Consider the following 26,529-nt stretch of genomic DNA (forward strand, 5'->3'; position numbering starts at 1 on the left):
TACAAATTACTGACACCAGATAACTGGGCTTTTACTGCGGGTGACCAGGTGAGGGGAGTTTAAATACACATTACTCCCAAGAATTCTGTGTGAGTTGAATATGTTGTATATTTTTAACTGGTCTTTATTATTTACTGTATTTTGTTTAGGTTTTTAATGATTAGATTGTGGACAGTTGGAAATAGGATTGGCTTTAGCAGTCATCATGGACATTCTCCTGTACTGAGTTCCATTTCTACAGCAAAATCATTCTTCTCCAAAATCACACCCTATTTGCTTAAGAAAGATCACATGATGTCCAACATCATAGATGTTCACTGTGAAACAATTATTTTCCCTAGACCAACCCATGAAGGCATCCATAAAGCTCAGTTAACCCATAAACAGATACTGAACAATCAGACATAAAACCTATTTAGGAGGCAATCAGCTCATGACATAAGAAGGATTGGAGTTTGTAAATAAACATTTTTATAATATTCCTCAACATTTTGGCGCTTGAGTGTCATTTCCAGAAGCCATGGTTACCTGACACCTGTTATTCTTTGATACCTTGTTCATATTAAATACTTTATCTGTCTCAGAAGTTCACGGTGCTCTTACAGATATACTGCTCGGATTCTTCACAGTTACGGTCATTCCAGGGTCCAGATATACTCTCGACACAGTTCTCCTTATTGCCTGAATTATTTGGCTCATCACGGTCCCAGTTGCTGCACAACCAAAATAAAGTAGAAAAGTTGAGATGAAAAAGAAGGGATCTATTATTTCTTTTATATGACCAAACAAATATTTACATTAATTCTATGTACATTAATTTTTGCTGTATTTGTTGCAAAGGGAGAAGGGATTCACCATTGTTTGCAAAATTGTAGCATAGAGAGGCCTTAAACTGGTTTGTATCTGACTGCTGACAGGGCCCGGGGCAGTTCTGCCATCTTGGGACCCTCTCTACAGTATATTTCATTTTGTAAATAACTGTCAAGAACTGACTGAATATGGATCCATGTATGACTTAAATAAAAAAATAATATGTGTCATCATACTGAAATAAGAAACTTTTTAAATACAATCAATTAAATATTCTGTATCATTTCTGAAATAATCAAGTTTATCTTCACTATTCCTCTCTCAGCATCGGTTTCTCTTCTTGCTGTCTTCATGCAGGAATTGGGTGTTAGATGAATGATCCAATATATCTTATAGGGGGGCTCCTTTCCTATCAGATGAATTAGCAATAATTCAAACAACTGATTCCAGTACAGGTATAGCATCCCTTATCCGGAAACCCGATATCCAGAACGCTCCGATTTACGGAATGGCTATCTCCCATAGACTCCATTTTATCCAAATAATCCAAATTTTTAAAAATGATTTTCTTTTTCTCTGTAATCATAAAACAGTACCTTGTACTTGATCCCAACTAAGATATAATTAATCCTTATTGGAAGCAAAACCAGCCTATTGGGTTTATTTAATGTTTAAATTAATTTCTAGTAGACTTAAGGCATGAAGACCCAAATTACGGAAAGATTCATTATCCAGAAAACCCCAGGTCCTGAGCATTCTGGATAACAGGTCCCATACCTGTACAAACAAAATAACTGCCTTTTGCACAAATTCTGCATGTAGAGAGACATGATGTCTGCTGATTTTAATAGAGTGAGCTCTAATACATCTTCTAGGCAAAAGAAGCCCCCCCAATAAGATATATTGGATCTAACTGTCAATAAATATCTGACACCCAACTGCTGCATGAAGAGAGAATGAAAAGAAACAGATGCTGAGAGAGGAATAGTGAAAATTATTTCAGAAACAGTACAGAATTTTTAATCGATTATATTTAGAAAACTCCTTATTTCAGTATGCTGAAGCTTATATTACATTTTCATTTTGCCCCTTTAAGTAGGGCACTGTATAAGGAGACAGACAGATGGGGCTGGCATGGGACAAATATAGAAGTTGTGCTGTCTTGACCACTTCTTACTCCCCACATCTGAATTCTACATTTGAGAAGTGATGAAAAGGGTTGTAGACCCATCTTCTAGAGGGGATAGCCAAAGCAGTAGTCACGTGTATTATCTATAAATTAAGTGCTAACCGTTGGAATAAGTTCATTAGATGATCCCATTGCAATAATTTTAGATGACCTACTCCAAAATGAAAATAGAAAAAAAACTTTATGTATTTGCTACATCATATAAAATGCCCAACTTCTGGAGAGATTGGGGGCCCCTCAAATTATTTTGCTCTGGGGCTCAGTAACATCTAGTTATGCCACTGATCTCCCATGTATTCCTTGAGCAAAGTAAAAACAGATACTTATGTAGGCATCTGTCCAGGTAACTTAAGAATCCAACTCTATCTTACAGCTGATGATTGGACCTGTCCAGCTAATAATAGCCCAGACATTGCTATGACAGTTCAGAGTTTATAAGCAGATCAATGCTCTTGTTTTGTTGTTAAAGAAGACAAGCTTAGGGAAGAACAAAAAAAAAAGTGATACCCCTTCATATTAATGCACAAAATACTTCATACCCACCTAAAGGTCATTGGTGTACCATCCAACCATTTCCATGTGTATTGTGTGTCTCTTTTCAGACCAATCCAGTATCTTATATTCTTTGGGAGAATTCTATTTAGAGATTCCTTGAACAAAGAAGAAAATTTTTTTTAACATACAATAACATTTTTACTTAGAGTCAAGTTTGTTTCTCATAGGCAGGGCCGCCATTAGAAATCATGGGGCATTGTACAACAAGATTTTCAGGGCCCCCTGGGCCCCGCCCTCCCGGGCCCCACCCACCCTGGCCCCCAAGCCCCACCCTTGCCCCCAAGCCCCACCCCAGGTCCCGCCCACTCCACATCACAGTTAAAAGACCACACAGACATCAGCACTAAAAAAGGTAACCCCTCCCCCCACACACACACAAGTTATAAAAAGCTATTAATAGTCAGGGCCCCCTTATAAGTAAAAAAAAATGGTGGCGCCAAGCCCCAATAAAGGTTTGTTTTTTAAAAAAATTGGTGGTCAGGGCCCTCCTAAAAGTTAAAAAAAATAATTGGTGACCAGGGCCCCCTATAAGTTAAAAAAAAAATTGGGGCCCCAGAGAATATGTAAAAAAAAAAACATTGGTGGCAGGGGCCTATAGAGTATTAAAATAAAAAACATTGGTGGCCAGGGGATTAAAAAAAAAACACACACACATTAGTGTTCAGTAGAATTGAACTTGTGGCTTCAGGACTTCGCCTCTTATCGTGACTTTGGGTCTTTTCGCTGCTTAAGGACTTCAATTTCAGCTGTTTTCGTGACTTTGGGGTTTTTTGCTGCTTCAGGACTTAAATTTTAGCTGTTTTCGTGACTTTGGGTCTTTTCATGGCTTCAGAAATTAAATTTTGGCTGGTTTTGTGACTTCGGGTCTTTTCGCCACTTCGGGATTTTGCTGTTTGGCTGTTCGGGACTTCAGGGGAGGCGAGGCGGCGCGGCTTCAGCGCTATCAAGGGGGGCCTGGCTGTTTCGAAAAGTGCAGCACAGCCAGGCCCCCTCTCAGGCCCAGGCCCAGTACAACAGTAGCCCTTGTGCCCCCCTGATGGCGGCCCTGCTCATAGGAGACTAGGTGCATATGTGTGGTATCTTTGCTCCCTCTGACCTGTACTGTACTGTTTATGTCCTAATAAACAGTATGGCTGTTGACAGAAGCAGCCTCATTAATACAGAGGTACCAAAGGAATTAAACCCCTCCAGAGCATATAAATAACTCACATGTCTTTACTGATTTTTATATTACTAGATCCAGTTTTTATTATGATAATATAAAACCACCTTAGAAGGTGGTCACAACCTGGAAATGCATTCAGTGTGACACTCTTATTTAATGGTAGAACTTGCGCAAGCACCCAACAAGCACACTGCTATAGCAGGCAATGGCCAGTTTGGCACAATGCCGGCCTATTCAAAATTGCAAGTGCCAAAGCACCCAAAATCACCCCACGTGCCATTGCCCTAAGGTTGGTTGCATAGGATTCATATATAGATACAGGACAACGTAGTGAGATCTTTTAACTGTTATCTATTGCTCCAATGCTGAAGAACTTAAAGGGATACTGTCATGGGAAAAAAAAAATTCAAAATGAATCAGTTAATAGTGCTGCTCCAGCAGAATTCTGCACTGAAATCCATTTCTCAAAAGAGCAAACAGATTTTTTTTATATTCAATTTTGAAATCTGACATGGGGCTAGACATATTGTCAATTTCCCAGCTGCCCCAAGTCATTTGACTTGGGCTCTGATAAACTTCAATCACTCTTTACTGCTGTACTGTAAGTTGGAGTAATATCCCCCTTCCCTTTTTTCCCCCAGCAGCCAAACAAAAGAACAATGGGAAGGTAACCAGATAGCAGCTCCCTAACACAAGATAACAGCTGCCTGGTAGATCTAAGAACAACACTCAATAGTAAGAACCCATGTCCCACTGAGACACATTCAGTTACATTGAGAAGGAAAAACAGCAGCCTGCCAGAAAGCATTTCTCTCCTAAAGTGCAGGCACAAGTCACATGACTGGGGGCAGCTGGGAAATTGACAAAATGTCTAGCCCCATGTCAGATTTCAAAATTGAATATAACAAAATCTGTTTGCTCTTTTGAGAAATGGATTTCAGTGTAGAATTCTGCTGGAGTAGCACTATTAACTGATGCGTTTTGAAAAAAAACATGTTTTCCGATGACAGTATCCCTTTAACCTATAAACAAATGAGTCCACAAAGTAATATGGGTAGAAATATGATGCATAGAAGGAGGCAATCATGATAAATGGTGATGGGTGGAATTTCCTTGTAGTACATCTTACCATTTCTTTTGAATCTTTGAAGATCAGTAGCAGAGCCTTTAAACTCTTGCAGGCAGCTTTTGATTTTTCCCATGTGCTTTTCTCGTCTGATAGATGATAGCAGGATCTACCGATCTGAAGCCAGTCAAGCGGGCATGTGCCACAGCAGCTCCCTGAGAACGAAAAAAAAAAAATTTTTGGAAAAAGAAATAAACAGGGAAAATGTACGGTTAAAACAGAAAAGAAGGAAGAAAAAAAATACAATTTGTGTCAAATAATTAAGGACTAAATGAGAAGGTCTTCTGAGACTCAGCAAAGGATTCTTAATTTAGTCCTTCTGAATGATCACTGAGAGCACGGCCAGGAATCATTCTGCAATAAAAGCAATTTAGATTAACCCATACCCAAGGGGGGGAACCTTAATACAATGTCAGCTGTGTGGAAAGAGAATCTTTACCTTAAAGGAGAAGGAAAGGTTAAAACTAAGTAAGCTCCTCTATCAAAAGAAGCACCACATTTCTTTCCTTCTAGTGTGTACACATGGGCTTCTGTATCAGACTTCCTGTTTTCAGCTTACACCTCCAGGGCTAGGGCTTGAGCATGCTCAGTTTGCTCCTCTCCCTCCCTCCCTCCCTCCTCCCCTCCCTGCTGTAATCTGAGCCCAGAGCTATGAGTGGGGAGAGACTCAGGCAGGAAGTGATGTCACACCAAGCTAATACTGCAGCTGCTATGCTAAACAGAGAGCTTCTAGAGCTATTTACTCAGGTATGGTAAAACATTCTGCAGAATAAATATAGCATTCTAGTTTACACTTTTGCGGCTAATCTATTGGCAATAAAATGCCTCTGTAGCTTTCCTTCTCCTTTAAAAGAGTGTCACCTGTTCTTAATAAAGCAACAAAACATGGTAATGTATAAAAGGACTGATTTACTTAAATAGGTGCTAAATTGCACTTGTCCAGTTACACACGGCAAGCATTTAGCAGTTTGTTTTTGTTCAAAATGCTAGGTAATACAAGGAAAGGAAAAATCCAATTGGTTGCAATGGTGCAATTTAGCCCATATGTGAATGACCAGGTTATACAAGTACATTCATTTTTTGGGTCGAATTCAGAACTGTGCAAATGTCTCTTTATCGTTATACAATATCAATTTTGTTCAGATGAACAATTAATAAGCTCGACCCAGAGAGTCTCGGAAAAACCACATGACTTTTATTACCTTATTATTAATCATAGTTTGTATACTGTTAGCATACAGGCTAGCATTAGTGATTTACATTGCAAAGAACCAGATGAACATTGCACAAAATATTCCCTTTTACCCTCTATACCAGATTAAACCTTTTTTATTCTGCTGAAGTTTGCAGGTTATTGGGCTAATGTTGACAACAAAAGGAGCTTCTTTTCCAAGCAAGTCCATGCAATGATCACACTATAACAGCGAGAGAACAATAATGAATTTCTAGGCCAAGTCTTGCTTAGGACACGATGCAATATATCCAGTTTTTATATAAAATAGGATTTTGCACAATTCATGAAACAGAATTAAAAGTCTGCCAGTAAAGGAAGATAGACATACCCTGGCTGCCACCCCTTCATACTGTGTGGCTACAGGCTTGGGATGACCTTGTCATCAAACTGTAACTGAGTAGTTATTCCAATTTACCTGGTATTATTGTTTAGGTTTGATTCTTTCAATGTAGTGGTTAGGTTTGGCATCCCATGGATTGGAATGAATTGTACAATATAGCCTGGTTAGGTTCTTAGTTTAATGAAAGGTTTCAGAGCAGGAGACCGCCTTTGGAGTAGATATTCCTGAAATTGCACAAGTGAACACTGCCGGACTATATTATATCCCATAACTGTTCAGTCTAGTCTATTACTTACTATTGAACATCTTAGGATGTTACATATTACGGGGCCGATTCACTAAGGGTAGAATATCGAGGGTTAATTAACCCTCGATATTCGACTAGGAATTAATATCGAAGTCGAAGGATTTAGCGCAGATAGTTCGATCGAACGATCGAAGGATAATTCCTTCGATCGAACGATAAAATCCTTCGAATCGAAGGATTCTAAGGATTTTAATCCAAAAAAGTTAGCCAAGCCTATGAGGACCTTCCCCATAGGCTAACATTGACTTTGGTAGCTTTTAGATGGCGAACTAGGGGGTCGAAGTTTTTTTTAAAGAGACAGTACTTCGACTATCGAATGGTCGAATAGTCGAATGATTTTTACTTCGAATCCTTCGATTCGAAGTCGTACTCGTAGTCGAAGGTCGGAGTAGCCCATTCGATGGTCGAAGTAGCCCAAAAAAAACTTCGAAATTCGAAGTTTTTTACCTTCGAATCCTTCACTCGAAGTTAGTGAGTCGGCCCCTACATGTGCTTCACTTGTTATGCATCACTCATATTATTACCACAGGTGGCCACAGCATGTTCCCCCTGGTATATCGCTAGTTTTCCCCCACTAACTTCTCTAGAATCCCTTTCTTGCAAAAAAAAAACCTTTATCCCTACTCTTATCACAGATGGCCTTGAATATTGCATTCGTATGATCTCTAGCACCCATCCTGGAGGCAGAAGTTAATCTTATTTAAGATAATATTCATTCCTTGCCAGTAGCTCCACTTTGCTGTCTCTACATATTAAATATTTCTTGTGCTTCACTTGTTATGCATCACTCTTATATTATAACCACAGGTGGGTACAGCATTTTCCCCCTGGCATATCGTTAGTTTTCCCCCCACTTTGATGACATGCCATCTAAAAGGTTTCCTGGGCCCATAGAGCTAAATTACAAAAATGTGTGGGGAGAGGGTTGAAGTTGGTACAAAATGAATAACAATCTTCCTTTAAGAGTCGTTTTCAAGAATGGCACCTTTATTTGGGAAAAGGTAACCATAACCAATTCCCCATTTTATGGAAGAAGAGCTTAAAAACTGATATACTCTGGTCACACTTCCTTTTAAAGGTTGTATGGAATGAGGTTTGTGGTCAGGGGTCACAGTAGCTGCTGATTGATGAGCAGCACAACAAATACAGTCTAGGGAGGCTAAACGGTAAGTCCAAACCAGATAAGAGAGAAACAAGGCTGCCTGTTGGAAAACTCACCCAGTTCTTCTTGAATATTCTTTATCTCTTGCTTCATTTTATTTTGTTCAGAATCTGTAAGGATGGAAATAAAACAAAAACGATCCTATATCAATAACCAGTTTTAAGTAGACAGTGTCGTTTATAGAGGTATAGAGGTGGCAGCAATACTTTGGAACCTTACAACTGTAGAAATATGGCATCCATTTCAACCCCACTGATGTTGTTAGCATCAATAAGGATCTTTTTACAAAAATATATACTAGTATAGTATATTTAGTGGATACCACCAGGGACAATCCTGGCCTCCTTGCCGCCTGAGGGGGACTTGCTGCTGCCGCTCCCCTTCCCCCCTGGCGCAGTGCCCCTGGATACCACTGTAACAGATAGACCATTTTGTATCAATCCTATTAAATAATACCTATATATACCTAGAGAAGATAGTAGAGGACTAGTATTTACTGTATAAAGACTTGGTGGCGCTAAGGCATAACATTAGGGATTTCTTACTCCTACACAAACATTGGGCAAAAATACTTGCAGGTTAGGCAAACAGTATGTTCAAAACCAATGGCTTCACCATTAAACAATCTCAGCAGACGTAAGAGTTATTGGATACTTGTTTACAACCTTTTTCAACCGTATTGACATCTCTTTTTTCTCCCATTCCGGATGTGCCTACAGTAAATGGCAAAGAGATATGCCCAACTTTCATGGTGAAACATGGAATGAAGTGGCAGACAAAGTATACAGTTTGCTAATTTCCTCCTAGAACAAACTCATAGAGCATTCGTTTCTCTTAAACACATACTTAACTGAAAATTACCTAAATCTTATGGGGGAAATCCCAACTATTTCTGGACAGAGATTAGAGAGAGAGAGAGAGATGGCCAATGTTCTTGCCCCATAAGACCAGTCTTTACCTTCTCTAGAATCCCTTTCTTGCAAAACATAACTTTATCCCTACTCTTACCACAGATGGCCTTGAATATTGCAACAGTCAAGCATTCGTATGATCTCTAGCACCCATCCTGGAGGCAGAAGTTAAACTTATTTAAGTTAATATTCATTCCTTGCCAGTAGCTAGACTTTGCTGTCTCTACATTGACCCCATAGTATCATCAAGAAACACATTTTGCTACTTGTTTGTTTTAGCCCTCTTGATTCTCTTCGGTTTTCCACATCTCTAATAGCATTTTTACAAACTTTCCCCCAAATGCATCCCTTATGTGGACACTGTATCCTCCATCTCTTAAATTACATATAGAAGTTTTCTTGCTTTGCTTCTTATCAGCTGTTACATATTACTTGTGCATCACTCTTAGATTATAACCACAGGTGGCCACAGCATTTTCCCCCTGGCATATCATTAGTTTTTCCACCCCTTTGGTGACATGCCATCTAAACAGTTTCATGGTCCCCTAGTGATAGATTACAAAAATGTCATTGGTACAAAATGAATAACAATCTTCCTTTAAGAGTCATTTTCAAGAATGGCACCTTTATTTGGGAAAAGGTAACCATAACCGATTCCCCATTCTATGGAAGAAAAACTTAAAAACTGGTCACACTTCATTTTATATGTTGTATGGAATGAGGTTTGTGGTCAGGGGTCACAGTAGCTGCTGATTGATGAGCAGCACAACAAATACAGTCTAGGGAAGCTAAACGGTAAGTCCAACCCAGATAAGAGAGAAACATGGCTGCCTGTTGGAAAACTCACCCAGTTCTTCTTGAATATTCTTTATCTCTTGTTTCATTTTATTTTGTTCCATTTTTTCTGAATCTGCAAGGATGGAAATAAAACAAAAACGATCCTATATCAATAACCAGTTGTGAGTAGACACTGTAGTTTATAGAGGTATAGAGGTGGGCAGCAATTCTTTGGAACCTTACAACTGTAGCAATATGGTGTCCATTTCAACCTCACTGATGTTGTTAGATCTTTTTAAAGAAAGCATTACAAAATATGTACAGGTATGGGAGACATTATCCGGAAACACGTTATCAAGAAAGATCCAAATTACGGAAAGGCCGTCTCCCATAGACTCCATTTTATCCAAAAAATCTAAAATTTTAAAAATGATTCCCCTTTTCTCTGAAATAATAAAACAACATCTTGTACTTGGTCCAAACTAAGATATAATGAATCCTTATTGGAAGCAAAACCAACCTATTGGGTTCATTTAATGCTTACAAGATTTCTAGTAGACTTAAGGTATGAAGATCTGAATTACATAAAGATCCATTATCCGGAAAGCCCCAGGTCCCGAGCATTCTGGATAACAGGTCCTATACCTGTACTAGTATAGTATATTTAGTGGATACCACCAGGGACAATCCTGGCCTCCTTGCCGTCTGAGAGGACTTGCTGCTGCCGCTCCCCTTCCCCCTGGCACAATGCCTCTGAATAGATAGATCATTAAATATCAACCTTTTAAATATTGGGCATTCGGGCACCTTGCTAAAATACTTGCAGGTCAGGCAAACAGTATGTCTTCACCATTAAACAACCTCATGAGACTTTGTCATTGAGTCATTGGATACTTATTTACAACCTGCTTCAAGCTTATTGACCTCTCTTTTCCCCATTCTGAAGTGCCAATAGTAAATGGCAAAGAGAGATGGCCAACACTCTTGCCCCATAAGACCAGTCTTTAAGTTCTCTAGAATCCCTTTCTTGCAAAAACAAGCTTTATCCCTACTCTTATCACAGATGGCCTTGAATATTACAACATTCAACCACATGATCTCTTCCATTCATCCTAGAGGCAGCAGCTAGAATTATTTGCCAGTAGCTCAACTTTGATCCCTCTGCATTGACCCCATAATTGACTTCAAGAAACAAAGATAAAATGTTGCTTCTCACTAAATTTGTTTTAGCTCCACTTTTTCTCTACATTAATTATCTTCAGTTATAATGACTTTGTTATAAAGACTATAAGGCGTCTCCTTAAAGGAAAACTATACCCCCAAAATGAATACTTAAGCAACAGATAGTTTATATCAAATTGAATGACATATTAAAGAATCTTACCAAACTGGAATATATATTTACATAAATATTGCCCTTTTACATCTCTTGCCTTGAACCACCATTTCGTGACTCTATCTGTGCTGCCTCAGAGATCACCTGACCAGAAATACTACAACACTAACTGTAACAGGAAGAAGTGAGGAAGCAAAAGGTAGAACTCTGTCTGTTAATTGGCTCATGTGACCTTACATGTGGTTTGTTAGTGTGCACAGTGAATCTTACGATCTCAGGGGGCGGCCCTTATTTTTTAAAATGGCAATTTTCTATTTATGATTACCCAATGGCACATACTACTAAAAAGGTATATTATTATGATAATGGTTCATTTACATGAAGCAGGGTTTTACACATGAGCTGTTTTACTCAGTATCTTTTAATAGAGAGCTACATTGTTTGGGGGGTATAGTTTTCCTTTAAAATGTTCACCTGTTGTGAAAACGGTTTTCTGCCATCTTTTAAAAAATACACATAGAAGTCTATTTATTTGGTCTTTAAACTATATTAGTGATTGCTACATATCATTTGTACTTCATTTGTTATACATCACCTCTAGATTATAAACGTATGTGTCCAGGGCAGCTTTTCCCCAGTCATATCATTTGTTTTTCCCTCTACTTTGGTAAGATGGCATCTAAAAGGATTCTTGATCCCCTAAAACTGGATTTATTCAATTCTGCAAAAATGTCACTACAAACTGTGTGGGGAGAGGGTTGAGTCTGGTAAAAAAAAATAGATAATAAACCACCTTTTGGAGCTTCAGCATGGCACCTTTATTTGGGAGAAGGCAACCAATTCCCCATTCTAGGGAGGATAATCTTTAAAACTGAGATACTTTGGTTGCACTTTATTTCTACATGTTGTATGATGTGGGGGTTTGTGGTCAGGGGGGATTAGGTGAACAGCACGACAAATACAATCCAGGGAGGCTCAACCCTGTACAGAGAATTAACCAATGACCGTCTGTTGGAAAACTCACCCAGTTCGCCTTGTATAGCCTTTATTACTTTCTTCATTTCATTTTGTTCCATTTCAAGAGATTTTTGAGAATCTGCAAGAACAGATATAAAACAAAAAAGATATTATAACAGTAATTAAGTTATTAGTAGATACTAGCTAGAGCAGTTGTTACTAGAAGCTGCTATGGGTAGTATGGTGACTGGTGGGTAGCAAAGTGTTTCTTTGTTCTTCCCCTGTCTAAGTAGGTTTCCTCCCTCACTCTAGATACATACAAGCGGAATAATTGACCCATAGGGGCAAATTCACTAAGCGCCGAAGCACCTAACGCTAGCGTCAATTCGCTAGCGTTGGTCATTTTCGTTACTTCGCAATTCACTAATGAACGCTGGCGTACATTCGCTAGTGTTACTTCACACCCTTACGCCTGGCGAATTTGCGCAACGGACGTAACTACGCAAATTTACTAACGCGCGCATTGTACTGAACGCTACCTTTTACGCTAGACTTCCTTCGCCACCTCAGACTAGGCAAAGCGCAATAGAGTAGATAGGGATTGCTTCAAAAAAAGTTCAAATTTATTCTAAGTCCCAAAAAACGCTGGCGTTTTTTTTATATTATGGGTGATAGGCTGAAAAAGATCGAAAAATTTTTTGGGACTCCCCTCCTTCCCCCCTACATTTCCTAACTCATGGCAACTTAACTATACAGTGGGCACATGTGTAGGGCAAAATAAAAATTTTATTTGATGTTTTGAAGGTTTCCCAGGCATTTGTAGTGCTGCTACATATTCCTCCATTGAAATTTGAATTTGGCGCCGTATGCAAATTAACCATCGCTAGCGTAACTTTGCTTCGCTTAGCGAATCAATGCTGGCAGAACTTCGCAACCTTATGCTACCCCTGAGCGCAACTTCGGATTTTAGTGAATTTGCGGAGCGCTAGCGAAACTACGCCTGGCGAAGTGTGGCGAAGTGCGGTGAAGTGCGGCGAAGTTACGCCTGGCGTAACTATGAATCTTAGTGAATTTGCCCCATAGTGTATAATCTCTATAAAGTGCTTTAGAAATGTGTTGCTGCTGTATAAATAACAGATATTATGCTGCAGTCCTAACATCGTTACATAGTTAAACCGGGTTGAAAAAAGACATCCCTGTCGATCAAGTTCAACCCCTCCAAATGAAAACCCAGCATCCATACACACACCCCTCCCTACCATCACATAAATTCTATATACCCATATCTATACTAACTATAGAGCTTAGTATCACAATAGCCTTTGATATTATGTCTGTCCAAGAAATCATCTTCCCAGTATTTTATCTCCTGAAGTTTGACTACTCGGGCTGGTGGTCAACAAACTCCCCTCGTAAAGGTTTTCCCTGCCACCATTTTAAGGGAAATGTTCATTATGAGCCATATAACTAGAATTTGTAGATTAAAGAATAACTTAACCTTAAAAATTAATATGTCTAAAAATGCCATATTTTATATACAGAACTTATTGCACGAGGCTAAAGTTTCAGCTTGTCAATAGCAGCAATGATCCAGGACTTCAAACTTGTCACAGGGGGTCACCATCTTGGAAAGTGTCTGTGACACTCACATGCTCAGTGGGCTCTGATTGGCTGTTGAGAAGCTAAGCTTAGGGCTCGTCACTAATTATCCAGCAGAAAATGAGCTTCCCCTGTAATATAAGCGGATGCTTCAGGTTTGCTGATTATTAAATTCTGATGCTAATTGCACTGGTTTCTGAGATGCCATGTAGTAATTATCTGTATTAATTACTAATCAGCCTTATATTGTGACATTTCTATTCATTTCTATTCTATGTATAACATTTCTAGCTACTTCTTTAGATAAGTTTTAGTTATCCTTTAAATGCTTGTTAATAAAAATATAATTCCTCTCATTCTTCTTTTATTTTACTTTTTTTATATTGCATGTTTGCCTAATGGCATCTGATGAATTCTACTGAAATCAGGAATTTAATGGTATTAGAGCTTTTTTTAAAACACGATTAAACAATATTTCTCTAAACTCACAGATGCCATGACAGTTATGAAAAGATCAGAAGAAAAAAAGTACGAATGGAAATAGCTGTCGATAAAAACTCGTAAACCCTGAGTTTTCCTTGAACAAATGAAAAATTTGTACAATGAAGGTTTTGAACTATGAACAAAAGGCTGATCTTTGCAAGAAAAGAAAGGGAACTTGCACTGACTTCTACATGACCTTGGATTTTGTATTCATAGATTTTATAGCTTTTACGCTTGATAAATTACAAAAAAAAGTTTCTAATGAGTATGATTCAGAGATACAAACGTTCTAAGATTTTTTATAACTTAGCCCCTTAGTTTAGAGAGAGAGAGAGAATGAACTCTGCATAAGTGCGTCAAGAATCAGAAATTGGCAGTTAAATGAAAATGCTTTCAATTTCACTGTTCTGCACTATTTATTTCAAGAAACCAAAGCTATTTTTGATTAAAACAATAAGCAGATTGTATTTCCAGCACAAGCTAAGGATGAACAAGAATATATCCTATTTCATCTACAAAATAGAGACAGAGTAATTAAAGACAGAACTGGGGAATACAGAAGGAAATCAATTCTATTTATTTTCCTATAAAACAACATTTTTCCAGCTCACAGGAAAACTTTTCACAGTAATTTACTATATCATTTCTATTATCCACTGGTTATTTTGCCTCAAATACTTCATAGCAAAAATATGCAAAGATTAATTTATGTAAAGTCAGACTGAGAATTACTAAGGAAATAAAATGTTCTTTGATCCAGAAGCAAAACAAAGAAATTTTAAACTAATCTCTTCTTCAGCCAGCATTTAAACAAGTTGTTTCTCATGACATGTATCTCATGATTATACATTGTATAACATTAAATATGAACAATAAATATAAATGATGACATTTATTAAGGGCTCAGTTTAAACGTTAAATAAAAGTAAAAGAAATTTACAATACTGAAGCAATAGCAAACTTTGTGCATAAGTAGACATGCACCGAATCCACTATTTTGGATTGGGCCAAACCCCCGAATCCTTCTCGAAAGATTTGCCCGAATACCGAACCGAATCCTAATTTGAATATGCAAATTAGGGGTGGGAAGGGGAAAAAATATTTTTTACTTCCTTGTTTTGTGACAAAAAGTCACGCGATTCCCTCCCCGCCCCTATTTTGCATATGCAAATTAGGTTTCGTATTCGGTTCGGCCTGGCAGAAGGATTCGGGCAAATCCGAATCCTGCTGAAAAAGGCCGAATCCTGGCTGAATCCCGAACTGAATCCTGGATTCGGTGCATCCCTATGCGTAAGACACCATTCTTTTCCATAATGCTTTTCGGAAAATGTTTATTTACAGTGACATTACCTAGGTATTTCAGGTTGCGTATTTCATCAGAAATTGAGGAATCTGAAATTGGAAAGAGAAGAAGTAGAAAGGGTAAGGCAGAAGGCTGTTATAACCCTAAAAAGTTCTCCATGTTCTCAGTTGTTGCAAGTTTCTGACCAAACATTATCACTCACGCCCGGACTGGCAATCTGTTTGGGTCTCTATGTTATGAAATTCCAGGGATCTTGGCCAACCCCAAAGAATAATGTTCTCTCCATTACACTGTGATCTAACATAAAAAGCACATCTTATATTTCTCCTTTACAGAAGCCATTAACATACTGATATGATTGTCCAAGCATCAATCTTAGGGAGTAGCAGACAATTGTGGAACCCAGTTGGAAGGAAGGGTGCAAAAGCAGGCACAACCGCCATGTTTTTTGCACTTCATTCCCTCTCTATCACATAACAGAGCCGTGCACTGCGCCTTATGCCGGATTTTTTATTGGGCGCGAGATGCATACCCTGCATACAAGTTCTTTTTTTCACTTGCACCCAGGGTCTCAATGAATGACCCCTCACGTGCCCCCAATTTTACATTCCAATTCTGCCAGTTGCTGCTCCTATTTATCCAAGTCAGTCTGCTCAAAAACATGGTTATATTCAACCCTATCAAGTATCTTATTTATACTTACAGTGTACAAACAGCAGACCAGTAAGGGTCGCCAAGACCAAAAACATGAAGAACAGTAAAATCAGGAGTAAAAGTATCAGCCACCAGCGTGATTTTAGCCTTGCACGGACTTCTGTACCTGTGAGAGATATATGGGACAATACATTCTGCATGGCCATAGGGACATATAGAAAATAAAAATACATTTCTAGGGTTATTTTCCATCAGTTACCTATTCTTCTTCTTGCTGGCTCTGGTGATGAATCTCCAGCTGAAATGGAAAAAATGAGCGTTCATCCGAAATATGATAAAAGTGTATGAACTCTCTATTTGGTTCCAATATACTACACTATTACATAATGTACTTTACTAGTTCGTACAGAGTTGGACTGGGCCGGCCCAGGCACGTCCCCCCAATCGAGAAGGAAGGTGATCAGCTGTATGAGGCGTGATACGTGGAGGGGGAGGAGCTTGAACATTGGAAGGAGGGCCCTGGTGGCCGCAAGGAGAGCCCTTGGTGTTGCTGCCCCTGCGGGCCCCCATCTGACAGGGGAGGGACATATATCAAAGGTCGAATTTCAAATTCATGTGAGTTTTTTTAAACTCCCATGAACTCCCATGAACTCGAAATTCAACCAATCAAAATGTATTAATAAAATCAAACTTTTTAAAATCGGGTGCATAGGATCGACCTGAAAACTTCAATCGAATTCAATTTGTGTTTTAAAAACTCGATTCTAGTTTTTCCTCTGAAAAAAACTTGAAGGCTGCATACAACTCAGAATTGATCCCTGGACGTCTCCCATTGATTTAAACAGCAATTCTGCAGGTTTTAGGTGGCGAATAGTCGAATTAGAGTTCTTAAAGGGCCAGAGTATGATAAATCTCGAAATTCGATCATATGTAGATTAATGACTTCAACAAAATAACAGGTAAAACTGAGCATCCCCAAGAATCAAGACTAAATTTAGGAAGGGGATCTGCTTATTACATAAATATATTACCTTTTGTTGTCTTATCTTTCTTGCCTTTCTTTGCTCGCATAGGCACAGGTGGCGCAACATCACTTTCCATATTTTCATAATCGTCAGCGTCACCATCAAATGTCACTGCGGGGACTAAAGAGAGAGAGGGACAAAGTGGTGGTGCACAAATGTGTATGTAAGTATAACTCATTCAGCACTTGTGTGTGACTGGGGTCTGCTAATATATATATTTAGACAGAGCAAATGTGGAGAATAACAGGCTGTGTTCACTGAGGATGAAAAGTCCAGTACCAAGTCCAGTCCAGTATCAAGTCATCGCCTGTGGAAAAGACGAAGAACTGTAGGAGGTCGGGAGTGCAAGGGGAGCTAAGGAGAAAAGCTAAAAGACTAAGGGGTTATTTATTGAAGTACGAATGCCAAAAACTTGAAAAATGTCTTTTGGGATTTATTATACAAAGAGGATGGAAAAAGTCTGGCATCTCAGACCTACTGAGGTTCTAGATAAGTCAGTCGGAGAGGTCCCTATCCTATTTGGAAGTTTCTGTGCTGGAATTAGCCACGAAAATCCAACTATTTCGGACTTTTCATGGCAAAAATTTGAAAAATGTGGGCTTTTCAGGAAAAAGGCCGACATAATTGAGCCATTCGTGAAAAAACGCTGAAAAAATTATACGATTCGGGTTTTCGCTTGATTTTATCCAGTTCATCCCTGATTCAATAAAATTTTGCTTTTTTGTTAATAAATGAGGACCAATCGTGGATTCTAGTTTGGCCGGACTTATTTATATAAATATTCGGATTTTGATAAATAAGGCCCTGTGTGGTAAATATTTGTAATTTTCCTGGATTAAGTTGCTCTAACAGTGGCTAAAGTTGCATGTTTCTGAGGTATTGAGGCCACCAACAAACTATTCAACTACAGCGTCAAAATAAATACTTTACTTCTGTAGGGAGGAAGTGCTGGATCCCCACACTTATCACCCTCCTGCAGCAGTCCCCGGTAGTCAGGGACATAACTACAGAGGAAGCAGACCCTGTGGCTAAAGAGGGGCCCAGGAGGCCCTAATTCATATACAATTTCAATAAATATTGGTCAACCTCTAGACATTTTGGAGGCCTGAAAAATAATGCTGTGGGCCCAGTAATATCTAGGTAAGAGCCACACATGACCGAAGGGGTGTCGATAGGGCTACCCTTCTTTTACTAAAGAGTTAACCTGTTTGTGAAAACCCTGCTGCAAAGATGACATTTGGTAACTCTGTCTCTTCCTCTGGAAAATGTACTGCCACTTGTGTCATTTGAGTGAATTCTCACAATATAGATTACCTTTCGCTGCCGTGACTTTCTGCCCTTGTTTAGGCATGGGTGCAAAGTCATTTTCCATGTTTTCGTAATCGTCAGCATCAAAATCAAATGTTACAAAACGCGCTGAAGAAGAGGGAGAAAAGAAAAAGTGACAGTCACAATGTTGTCCCCACTATCACAAATCAATGCCCCTGTGTCTTCCTAATTAATCTCTAGTTGCTACAGACTCAATGAGTCCACAGTCCTAATCTCAAGGTTAGATTTATTAGAGGATTTAACAAAGGCAAGTTTTTGCATTCTCGCCCACTTTTTCCATTCTGGCTGTTGCTAACATATACAAGTATTTCCTGAGACAGTTTGACAATGGGCCATTGCATCACATAGAACAAGCTCCAAAAAAAGTTGTATGTTGGACTGTACCCACCATATATTATATGCTAAAAGAACTGTAGAGGTTCAGACAAATCCTTCCCCTGTTTTTCTGTTTGTGACATCATCCAGCCCAGTTACAGGCTGGAGAGCCATCCGATTGGCTGTGTGCCCCAGTGCATTCCTGGGAGAGGGGGAGTGCCTGACTTTGGAACCAAGTGTACAGGGTTACCGACAGAGCTTATAAAAGAACCCCTGCTGCAGCAGCCAGAGAGAGCCAGATCTGTGAAGTGTGATAGTGCTGATTGAAAGGATTTTCCAGGGAGAAGTAAAAGGAAAGGGCTGTGTTGTTCTCTGCATCGAGCAAGCATGTAAGCTTCAGAGAGAGCCACTTTCTATCTCCTGCCTTTGGATACTTTGGCCACTGTGTGATTCCCCAGGGTGAGGACAGGTCTTGCTTGTGTACCTGCCACGTGGGAGCAGCAAAGGATTTCAAAGGGCTAATTGCTATTTAAAGAGACAGTAACCAAATTAGGGTTATACAACGTTATCCACAGCAATGTTGTGTTGCAAGCATCCTTTTTCATTGTTTAACTTACACATCATTGGAAAACAGAAATAAAACCTTGGAGTGAGCCAGATATAAATACCCTGGACACAAATTTGCTGCATCCAATGGTTGTTGACAACTATACATTTCCCTAGCTTACACACTAAAGAGCTGAAACATACTCTGAGAAAAGTTGTTTTTCCTTCCTGTTTGCAAGCATGAGAAGATTTAAACCAAATATGAAGTCACGCTTGGTTCATTCCAGAAGAACAGTTGCTCTTGTGATCACAAAACCGAAATGGTCACCCTCCACTGATGTTTCTTCTTGATGGCACCTTCTCTTACACCTACTACTCTTGAATTCATTCAACCAAATCTCTTGTAATATCCCTGAACATTACGCCCCCTACTCTATCTTCTACACCCCTATTGCTATGCCAAGCCACCCTTCCTCTCACATGTATTATAGTCAAAAGACCTTCAACACATGGCCAGAGAAAATATGTTAATTGAGCACAATGAAGGACTTAAAGGGGTTGTTCACCTTTGAGATAACTTTTAGTATGATGTAGAGAGTAATGAGATAATTTGCCATTTGTTTTAATTTTTTATTATTGAAGGTTTTTGAGTTATTTCGATTTTTATTCAGCAGCTCTTCAATTTGCATTTTAAGCAATCTGGAAGCTAGGGTGCAAATTCCCCTAGCAACCATGCATTGATTTGAACAAGAGGCTGGAATATGAATAGGAGAGGCCTGAATAGAGGGATCAGTTATAAAAAGTAGCAATAACAATACATTTGTAGCCTTACAGAGTATTTGTTTTTTAGAAAGGTTCAGTGACCCCCATTTGAAAGCTGCAAAGAGTCAGAAGAAAAAGGCAAATAACTATAAAACTATAATAAAAAAAAAATAATGAAAACAAATTGAAAAGTTGCTTAGAACTGGCCGTTCTATAACATAATAAAAGTTACCTTAAAAGTGACCCACCCCTTTAATTTCCCTGTGTTAATCAGATGAAGCACATGTTACCAGCATCACAGGTCACATTAAAAAAAGCATCATTAACACCATCTTGGTGCATTGGGGGCACTAACTCATCCTGGCAGTTCACTAGTTGACTTGGGAAAGCTTGTGTTTAATAGTAAATTCACCTTGACACCCAGAAACTAGTCAACTTGGCCTATTGTTGTACTCCCTAGAATTGTTCATTCTACTAAATAAAAATGAGCAGGAACCTACATACAAGATAAGTACAGGGGGAGCTTGGGGTAACCCTACAAGTACAGGTTAGAATCCCTAGCTGCAGGGATTACCTACAATCTTACGTGCCAGCATTCCACAACTGTAGTTGCTAATAGCAACCAATCGACACACAGGGGGTTATTTATCAAAGGTCGAGTGTAAGAGTTTGTTATACCTCGTATGAACTCAAATAACTCGAATGGTATCTTATTATGAAAAAACTTGAATGGGAAAAAACAGATTCTGAGAGTTCCAGTCCCGAAAACCTCAAATTCATAGTTTTCCACTGGGAAAAATCAAATCACTCAAATGATTCGAGTTTTCGGGCAAAACCCTCTGAAAAAAACTCAAACACCATGCAGGCTGTTAACATCTTCAAATGGTTCAAGAGACCTCTGCCATTGACTCCTGCATGATCTTGACATGTTTTAGATGGTGTATTTTGAGAATCAAGCTATTTCCAAGGTCGGTGTATAATAAATCTTGAAAAAATTTTTGTTTTTTTAAAAAAAAAAAACTCAAAAAAGTAATGTTTTTTAAGACAAAAATGTGAGATTTGACCAAAAAATACAATTTGAAAACTTGAATTTTCATGGAAATCACCTTGATAAATCCGCCCCTTAGTTTTGAATAGCCCGCTATAAGTTAAAATATGAAAGCAAAGACTTAATTGGTTGATAATAGCAACTGCATTTGTGCACCTGTGTTAATTAATTAGTCCTATACCTGGTGGGAGGGTGGGGTTGAGTGAGGGTGGTCTGCAGATGGGGGGTGATGGTGGTGTACAGACCGAGCAGTGAGTGGGAGGTTATTAGTCCCTGTGCAACAGTTTAATGTTCCTTGTAAGATCAATTACACTAATTAAGTAGCTCCTGGGTGGGTCCTGCAATCCATGAGGTCTGGAGTGGCTGGGCAAGTGTAATGGTCAGATAGCAAGCAATATGCACCCAAGTTTGATAGTCCTTACAAGGTGGGAGAGATTCTCCCAGTATGGGAGTGCTGCCAGGCCAAGGGAGAGATAGAGAGACAGAGAGGATATTACTACTGTATTGCTACAGTAGTAAACTATATTCCCATGTTCTACTATGACTGGTGACGGTAACACAACTGGCGACTGCACAATAAAAATATAAAGGCAATATTCTGGGAGAAGTGTTTCAGTAATAAAGGAGCTACCAGTTAAATGTAACTTATCTTACTGTGAAATTACCTTATAATGAATGTCAGCCAGTGGTTTGGGAGATTAACACATAGGGCACCGGAGGCCGAGGGCAATTTTTGATACATGTTTGGGCAAATCAAAATGTAGCTTGAAAATCAGTTGCCCTTACAGCCACCCTGCTGTAGTGTTATATCTATATATATCCAAAACAACAAATAAGCCCCCACCCACTCTAAATTTATCCCAGAAGGCTAGACCCTTTTATTCAAATATTTGTCCAATCTGGGATGGACGACGTTTGGGAGCCTGTGCATTCATGGAATTCCCTTCCAGCAGTGGGAAGAATGTATAAGTCACCGATCCAAAATATTCTTCTTAATATTACCAAACAGTTTATGGCTGGTGGGTAACAAATAGTGCAACGAGTGATCTATACAGAAGTCTTTACATTTTTTTTTCAACATTATTACAGTTAAATAAATATTTTGTACATCACCTTGATTAGCCATTGTCTAATATATTCTTGCTGTGCCCCGTAGTCTGATCTGTCTCCTAGCTGTCGCACACTGAAGTCTTTGATTTTGTGCCACTGCACTTTTAGGTCTTTGTGCCACTTTGCACCAGGTACTTTTCTGATGATCGGCACCATGCACTTCTCTGCTGCTCTGTTGTGTCCACCGTTTCACCACTCTTTCCCCAAGAACCTCTTAGATGCTCTGCACCATGTGCCTCTTTTCTGCTCTGTTGTGTCCACCGCTTCACCACTCTTTCCCCAAGAACCTCTTAGATGCTCTGCACCATGTGCCTCTATTCTGCTCTGTTGTGTCCACCTCTGTACCACTCTTGCACCAGGAACCTCTTAGATGCTCTGCACCATGCACTTCTCTTCTGCTGTACACTATGCACCTCTCTTCTGTACCATGCACCTGTTACCTGTTACTCCTTGTATACGCATTTCTTCCTGTCAGAGAGCAGCGGAGCAATATGGGGAACACCCATCCAACCACAAAGGCTCCCAAGAGACGTCTAATAGCATAATAAATCAGGGGCGGCGTATGAGCATCTCATTACTTTTTTTGATTAAAAAAAGTTTGGAGATACGAAACAAAAAAAAAGGCTCAGAAACATCATGGTTGAGCTACATCGGAGAAACTAGATGTTACTGGGCCCCACAGCAAATGAATTTTAGGGCCCAACATATAAAGAGATTGTCCTGTTTTACCAATATATGTTGAAATCGCTCATTATTTGGGCTTCATGGGGCCCTTTATACCTCCTGGGGCAGCCGCAGGGTCTGCTTCCTCTGTAGTTACGCCCATGGTTGAGCACTTTTGACACAGTGTTTTAAAGAGATTATACATCAGTCCCTGCACCAGAGGAGCTTACAAGCTAAGGTCTATATCACAATCACACACACTAGGGTCCATTTTATCAGGAGCCAATTAAGCTACCTGTATGTTTTTTTGAAGTGTGGGAGGAAACCAATGCAGGCACAGGTTGCTATGTTTTACCAGGCCTGGTGTAAACTTTCCTCCCTCAGTAATTTATTATGGAAAATGACAAGCACTAGATTGCTTTATTCATTCATTTAACCTGATGAAACCTTCCCCCCACCCCATCGCACCAGGAAGGCACCAGGAAGGCAGCTAGCAAACAGTCCCTAATGGCACATATGCATACACAGTCACTTTCACATCCCCTAAATAGCTACTAGAGTGTGAAAAATAAATTCTAAACTTGAAAGTCAATTGCTACGGCTTGTCCATCCCTGTCACCCTACTGCTTACGTGTATGTAGGACAGTAGCAGACTAGAAACATGTATTATCACATATGTATATAGTGACCAGTCTTGCATTTGACATAAGTGATATAGAACTATGGGGTGCAAAATGACACCTTCTAGTGTGTCTGAATGATGTGCAAGTTAAAAGTTGGATAGGGGTCACAATGCAGGAAGCCTAAGCTCCTCCCCAAGGCTGTCCTTTAGGAATACATTGCAGCAGGAAGTGCTTAAAGGTCACCATCCTCTATACCAGTTTTGCACCTTGGAGGTCCGATCAGCAACTTCAACTATGATTAACTATAGGCCAGCTAAGAGATATAAGGAAAGTAGGAGGTATCTCATGCCAACCAGTGAGTTGCACCATTATTTTAACTTGACTCTCTAACTGTATTGTTCACCAAGATGTCCAGCCTCTAGTCCTCCTTTTCAACTTCTGTATGTCTCCCAGATAGGGTTGCCACTTTTTCTGGAAAAAAATACCAGCCTTCCTATATTCTTGCTGTTTTTTCCTATTATTAACATTGGCATTAAGCCAGGTGGCAACTTCAGTCATTGTCAAATGGACTGTACAGTCTGTATTAAGGGTAAATGCCTGCCCAGCATTATATTAAGAAACATTTTTCTGCTGGATTAACTACCAGCCTGGATCTGATAGTAATTCCTGGGTTCTCTTAATGTGCTTCTTTTTTATCAATTGACTTGCTCCATGTGAGCCAGATGCGAATGCCATTACTAATGTTACCCCATAGTAAATATACAGTCACATTTAAGTGAATATTTATAAATGTGCACAAGGTAGGATTGCCACCTTTCCCGTCTCCTTACTCCAGGCAGGGGGTGAGTAGTGATGTCACAGGGGGCGGGGATGGCGGCAGTGACATCACATGGGATGGAGATGGGAGGGCTTGTGTTGACATGGAGGTAGGGCTATGATGTGGCAATTGGCAACTGGCTGGTCGCTGTATCAATCTCAGAGAGTTCTGTCCGGTTTTCATTTTGGAAAACCAGGCAGGCAGTTTTGACCCAGACAACCCTTTTAAACACTGGACTGTCCTAGTCAAAACCAGATATGTGGCAAACCTAGCACCAGGCCATAGCCTAGTTCTGTATCGCTTGGTTATCTATTCACACTACCACCAATAGAGGTTGCTTATAAACCCATACCCATACCATGAGAGGTTGTATTGTCCATGTTATTTCCTGAACGATGAAATATTGCAGTGCCTGTCTGTTTTCCATTTTTTGCGAATTCGCATTGAGCAGAAAGATTCGCAAATGGCTCACAAATGAGACGGGTGTTTGCATAAGTGTGGCCTCTCTGTGCGAAAATAGGGTTGACAGTACTTTAGATTCACAATTTGCTTTTTTGTAAATATATTCTCTGCCATATTTAAAAAGCAATGGCAGCTGACAGTGAGAGGAGGAGCCTGATGTGCAGCATCAGGAAGAACTTGTTCACCTTGCCAGCAGAGAAACTGCTCCAGATTGCCCAAAATATTGGGCAAATAGATACCCATCAAAGCTTGAGGTGGGGAATGGAGAGGGGTGCTTTAAGTCCATCCATTCATGTACAGTAAACATATGTTAGAATCAAAGAATAAAGGAATTGTTCAACTGTTAATACTGAAAGATGCTATTGATGCTATGATTTCTGAGGGCAATGACAGCCTATCCAGTAATGGAGTGACAATGGGGTACAATTGCAGCCATAGCAAGACAGACTTCAGAGGTGGCTGAAGCAGTAACTTCTAGTAAAACACCCTCTGCCCTGCCCTCCAATAGCACAAATTAACCAAACGCAAGTCCTCCATCATTAGCTTATTCCCGGGAACCCAGGCTTGTATAGACAGTATCCATGGATCACCTTCTGTCTATGGAGATCTGAGAAAAACACTGCTCCAGTGCATAAATGCATTTTCAGCTCAGTCCATGCAGTGTTCTCCCCAAACCTTAAGCCATACCTCCCAACATTTTGGAAATAAAAAGAGGGACAAAAAGTTGCAGCGCGTAGTGCACATTTTTGTGGCCACCCCCCCTAATTACCATGTTCATTTTACAAAATTTGGCAGGTTATGAAAGTTTGAACATATTGCTGTGTTTGTGAAGGTGAATTGCCCTTTAAGCTGTGAGTCTAACTTTTCCCAAGGGACCTGTTATCTTATATTGTTACAATTACTTATTTGCTTATCTCAAAATTGTTACAAAAGTATCTTATTTGCAGCTGTGGTTAAGTTAGAAACTTTGTTTACTTTTCTGCCTGTTCAGTGCAGAGAAAAACGGGACTTTACAGTACAAACGAGGGACTGTGGGTTGAGCTGTCAAAAGAAGGACTGTCCTTCTGAATACAATACATTTGGGAGGTATGCTTAAGCATAGACAACTCTCATAGCAACCAAACAGAGAAACACCAGAAATCTAAGCAAGAAATCACTATAAGGGACCTTCATTACCTTCATCGCAGAGAGTTTAAAGTACATGGAGGCAACATTAGTGATGACACGTCCGATATCACTTACAACAATATCTGCAAGCAAATAGATGTGGGAATTAAGGAGAACTTCATTGAAACTGAAACACACAGACAAGGTCAGTCACAATAGTGGGATTGAAGCGGATGTCATACTCCAGTTGACTGAAAATATTGATCAGCTTGCTAACATAGCAAGCTCAATGAGGATACCACCTAAACGACGATAAATGGCTAACAGTGGTGCCCCAGGTCACAACAGCTCTTCAACAAGAGAGAAAACCTATGTTTGCACAAAGTGTAGTGAACAGGATCTTTCAAATTGTAATCATTGTTGGGTGTGTAATGGAGAGGACCTCCGAGGTAGTGGTTGGTGGAAGAACCCAAAGTTACAGAGAAACAAGAATCAGACACTGTTTAGGGCCACCACAACAGTCCCAACCTGATAATTTCAGAAGGTCACCTGTGGCAAGAAGCTAACACCCAGGGACAGTTTACCAGCCTATCACCTAATCCATCAAATCCAACAGCAAAGGATCAGATCATCAAACTTATTGGAAATAAAGCTCTGTCAAATGTAACTTCAATGGTCTCACTGTAACTGCCCCTTTACACGTTGGTGCTCAGGTCAGTGTTAGATATAAGCAATGGAAGGACAAACACTTACCCGACTTGCTCGTCAGACCACTTACTGAGCTCATTGAAGGTGAAAAGAAACTGGAAGTGTA

At 39.6% G+C, this 26,529-nt stretch overlaps 1 protein-coding gene across 3 annotated transcripts; it reads right to left on the reverse strand.

Moving 5' to 3' along the window:
* LOC108710354 (C-type lectin domain family 4 member G) lies at positions 1-26,529 on the reverse strand. Of its 3 annotated transcripts, none has more exons than XM_041587180.1 (12): positions 26,469-26,529; positions 18,248-18,349; positions 16,940-17,053; positions 16,168-16,206; positions 15,958-16,074; positions 15,302-15,343; positions 11,937-12,008; positions 9,647-9,709; positions 7,945-7,998; positions 4,849-5,000; positions 2,543-2,649; positions 1-713 (listed from the first exon to the last, which is right to left on the reverse strand). In XM_041587180.1, exons 1-12 carry the CDS (start codon positions 26,500-26,502, stop codon positions 581-583), a joined length of 1,029 nt encoding a protein of 342 aa, XP_041443114.1. In that variant the 5' UTR covers positions 26,503-26,529; the 3' UTR covers positions 1-580. The 3 variants fall into 3 exon arrangements, with proteins under 3 accessions (XP_041443114.1, XP_041443115.1, XP_041443116.1); XM_041587181.1 differs by lacking the exon at positions 26,469-26,529 and adding an exon at positions 22,047-22,667; XM_041587182.1 differs by lacking the exon at positions 7,945-7,998.

The sequence above is a fragment of the Xenopus laevis genome, chromosome 3L (genome assembly GCF_017654675.1).
Source record: "Xenopus laevis strain J_2021 chromosome 3L, Xenopus_laevis_v10.1, whole genome shotgun sequence".
Taxonomy (NCBI): Eukaryota; Metazoa; Chordata; class Amphibia; order Anura; family Pipidae; genus Xenopus; species Xenopus laevis.

What these genes read in the sequence shown, in the direction of transcription:
- LOC108710354 (XM_041587180.1), bottom strand. Translation starts at nt 26,502, where the DNA reads ATGAGCTCAGTAAGTGGTCTGACGAGCAAGTCGG. An exon ending in GAAAGATAAGACAACAAAAG is followed by an intron (nt 16,207 to 16,939) that starts GTAATATATTTA and finishes TTTCCATTTCAG; the next exon opens with CTGGAGATTCATCACCAGAG. An exon ending in ACGCAACCTGAAATACCTAG is followed by an intron (nt 12,009 to 15,301) that starts GTAATGTCACTG and finishes CTGTTCTTGCAG; the next exon opens with ATTCTCAAAAATCTCTTGAA.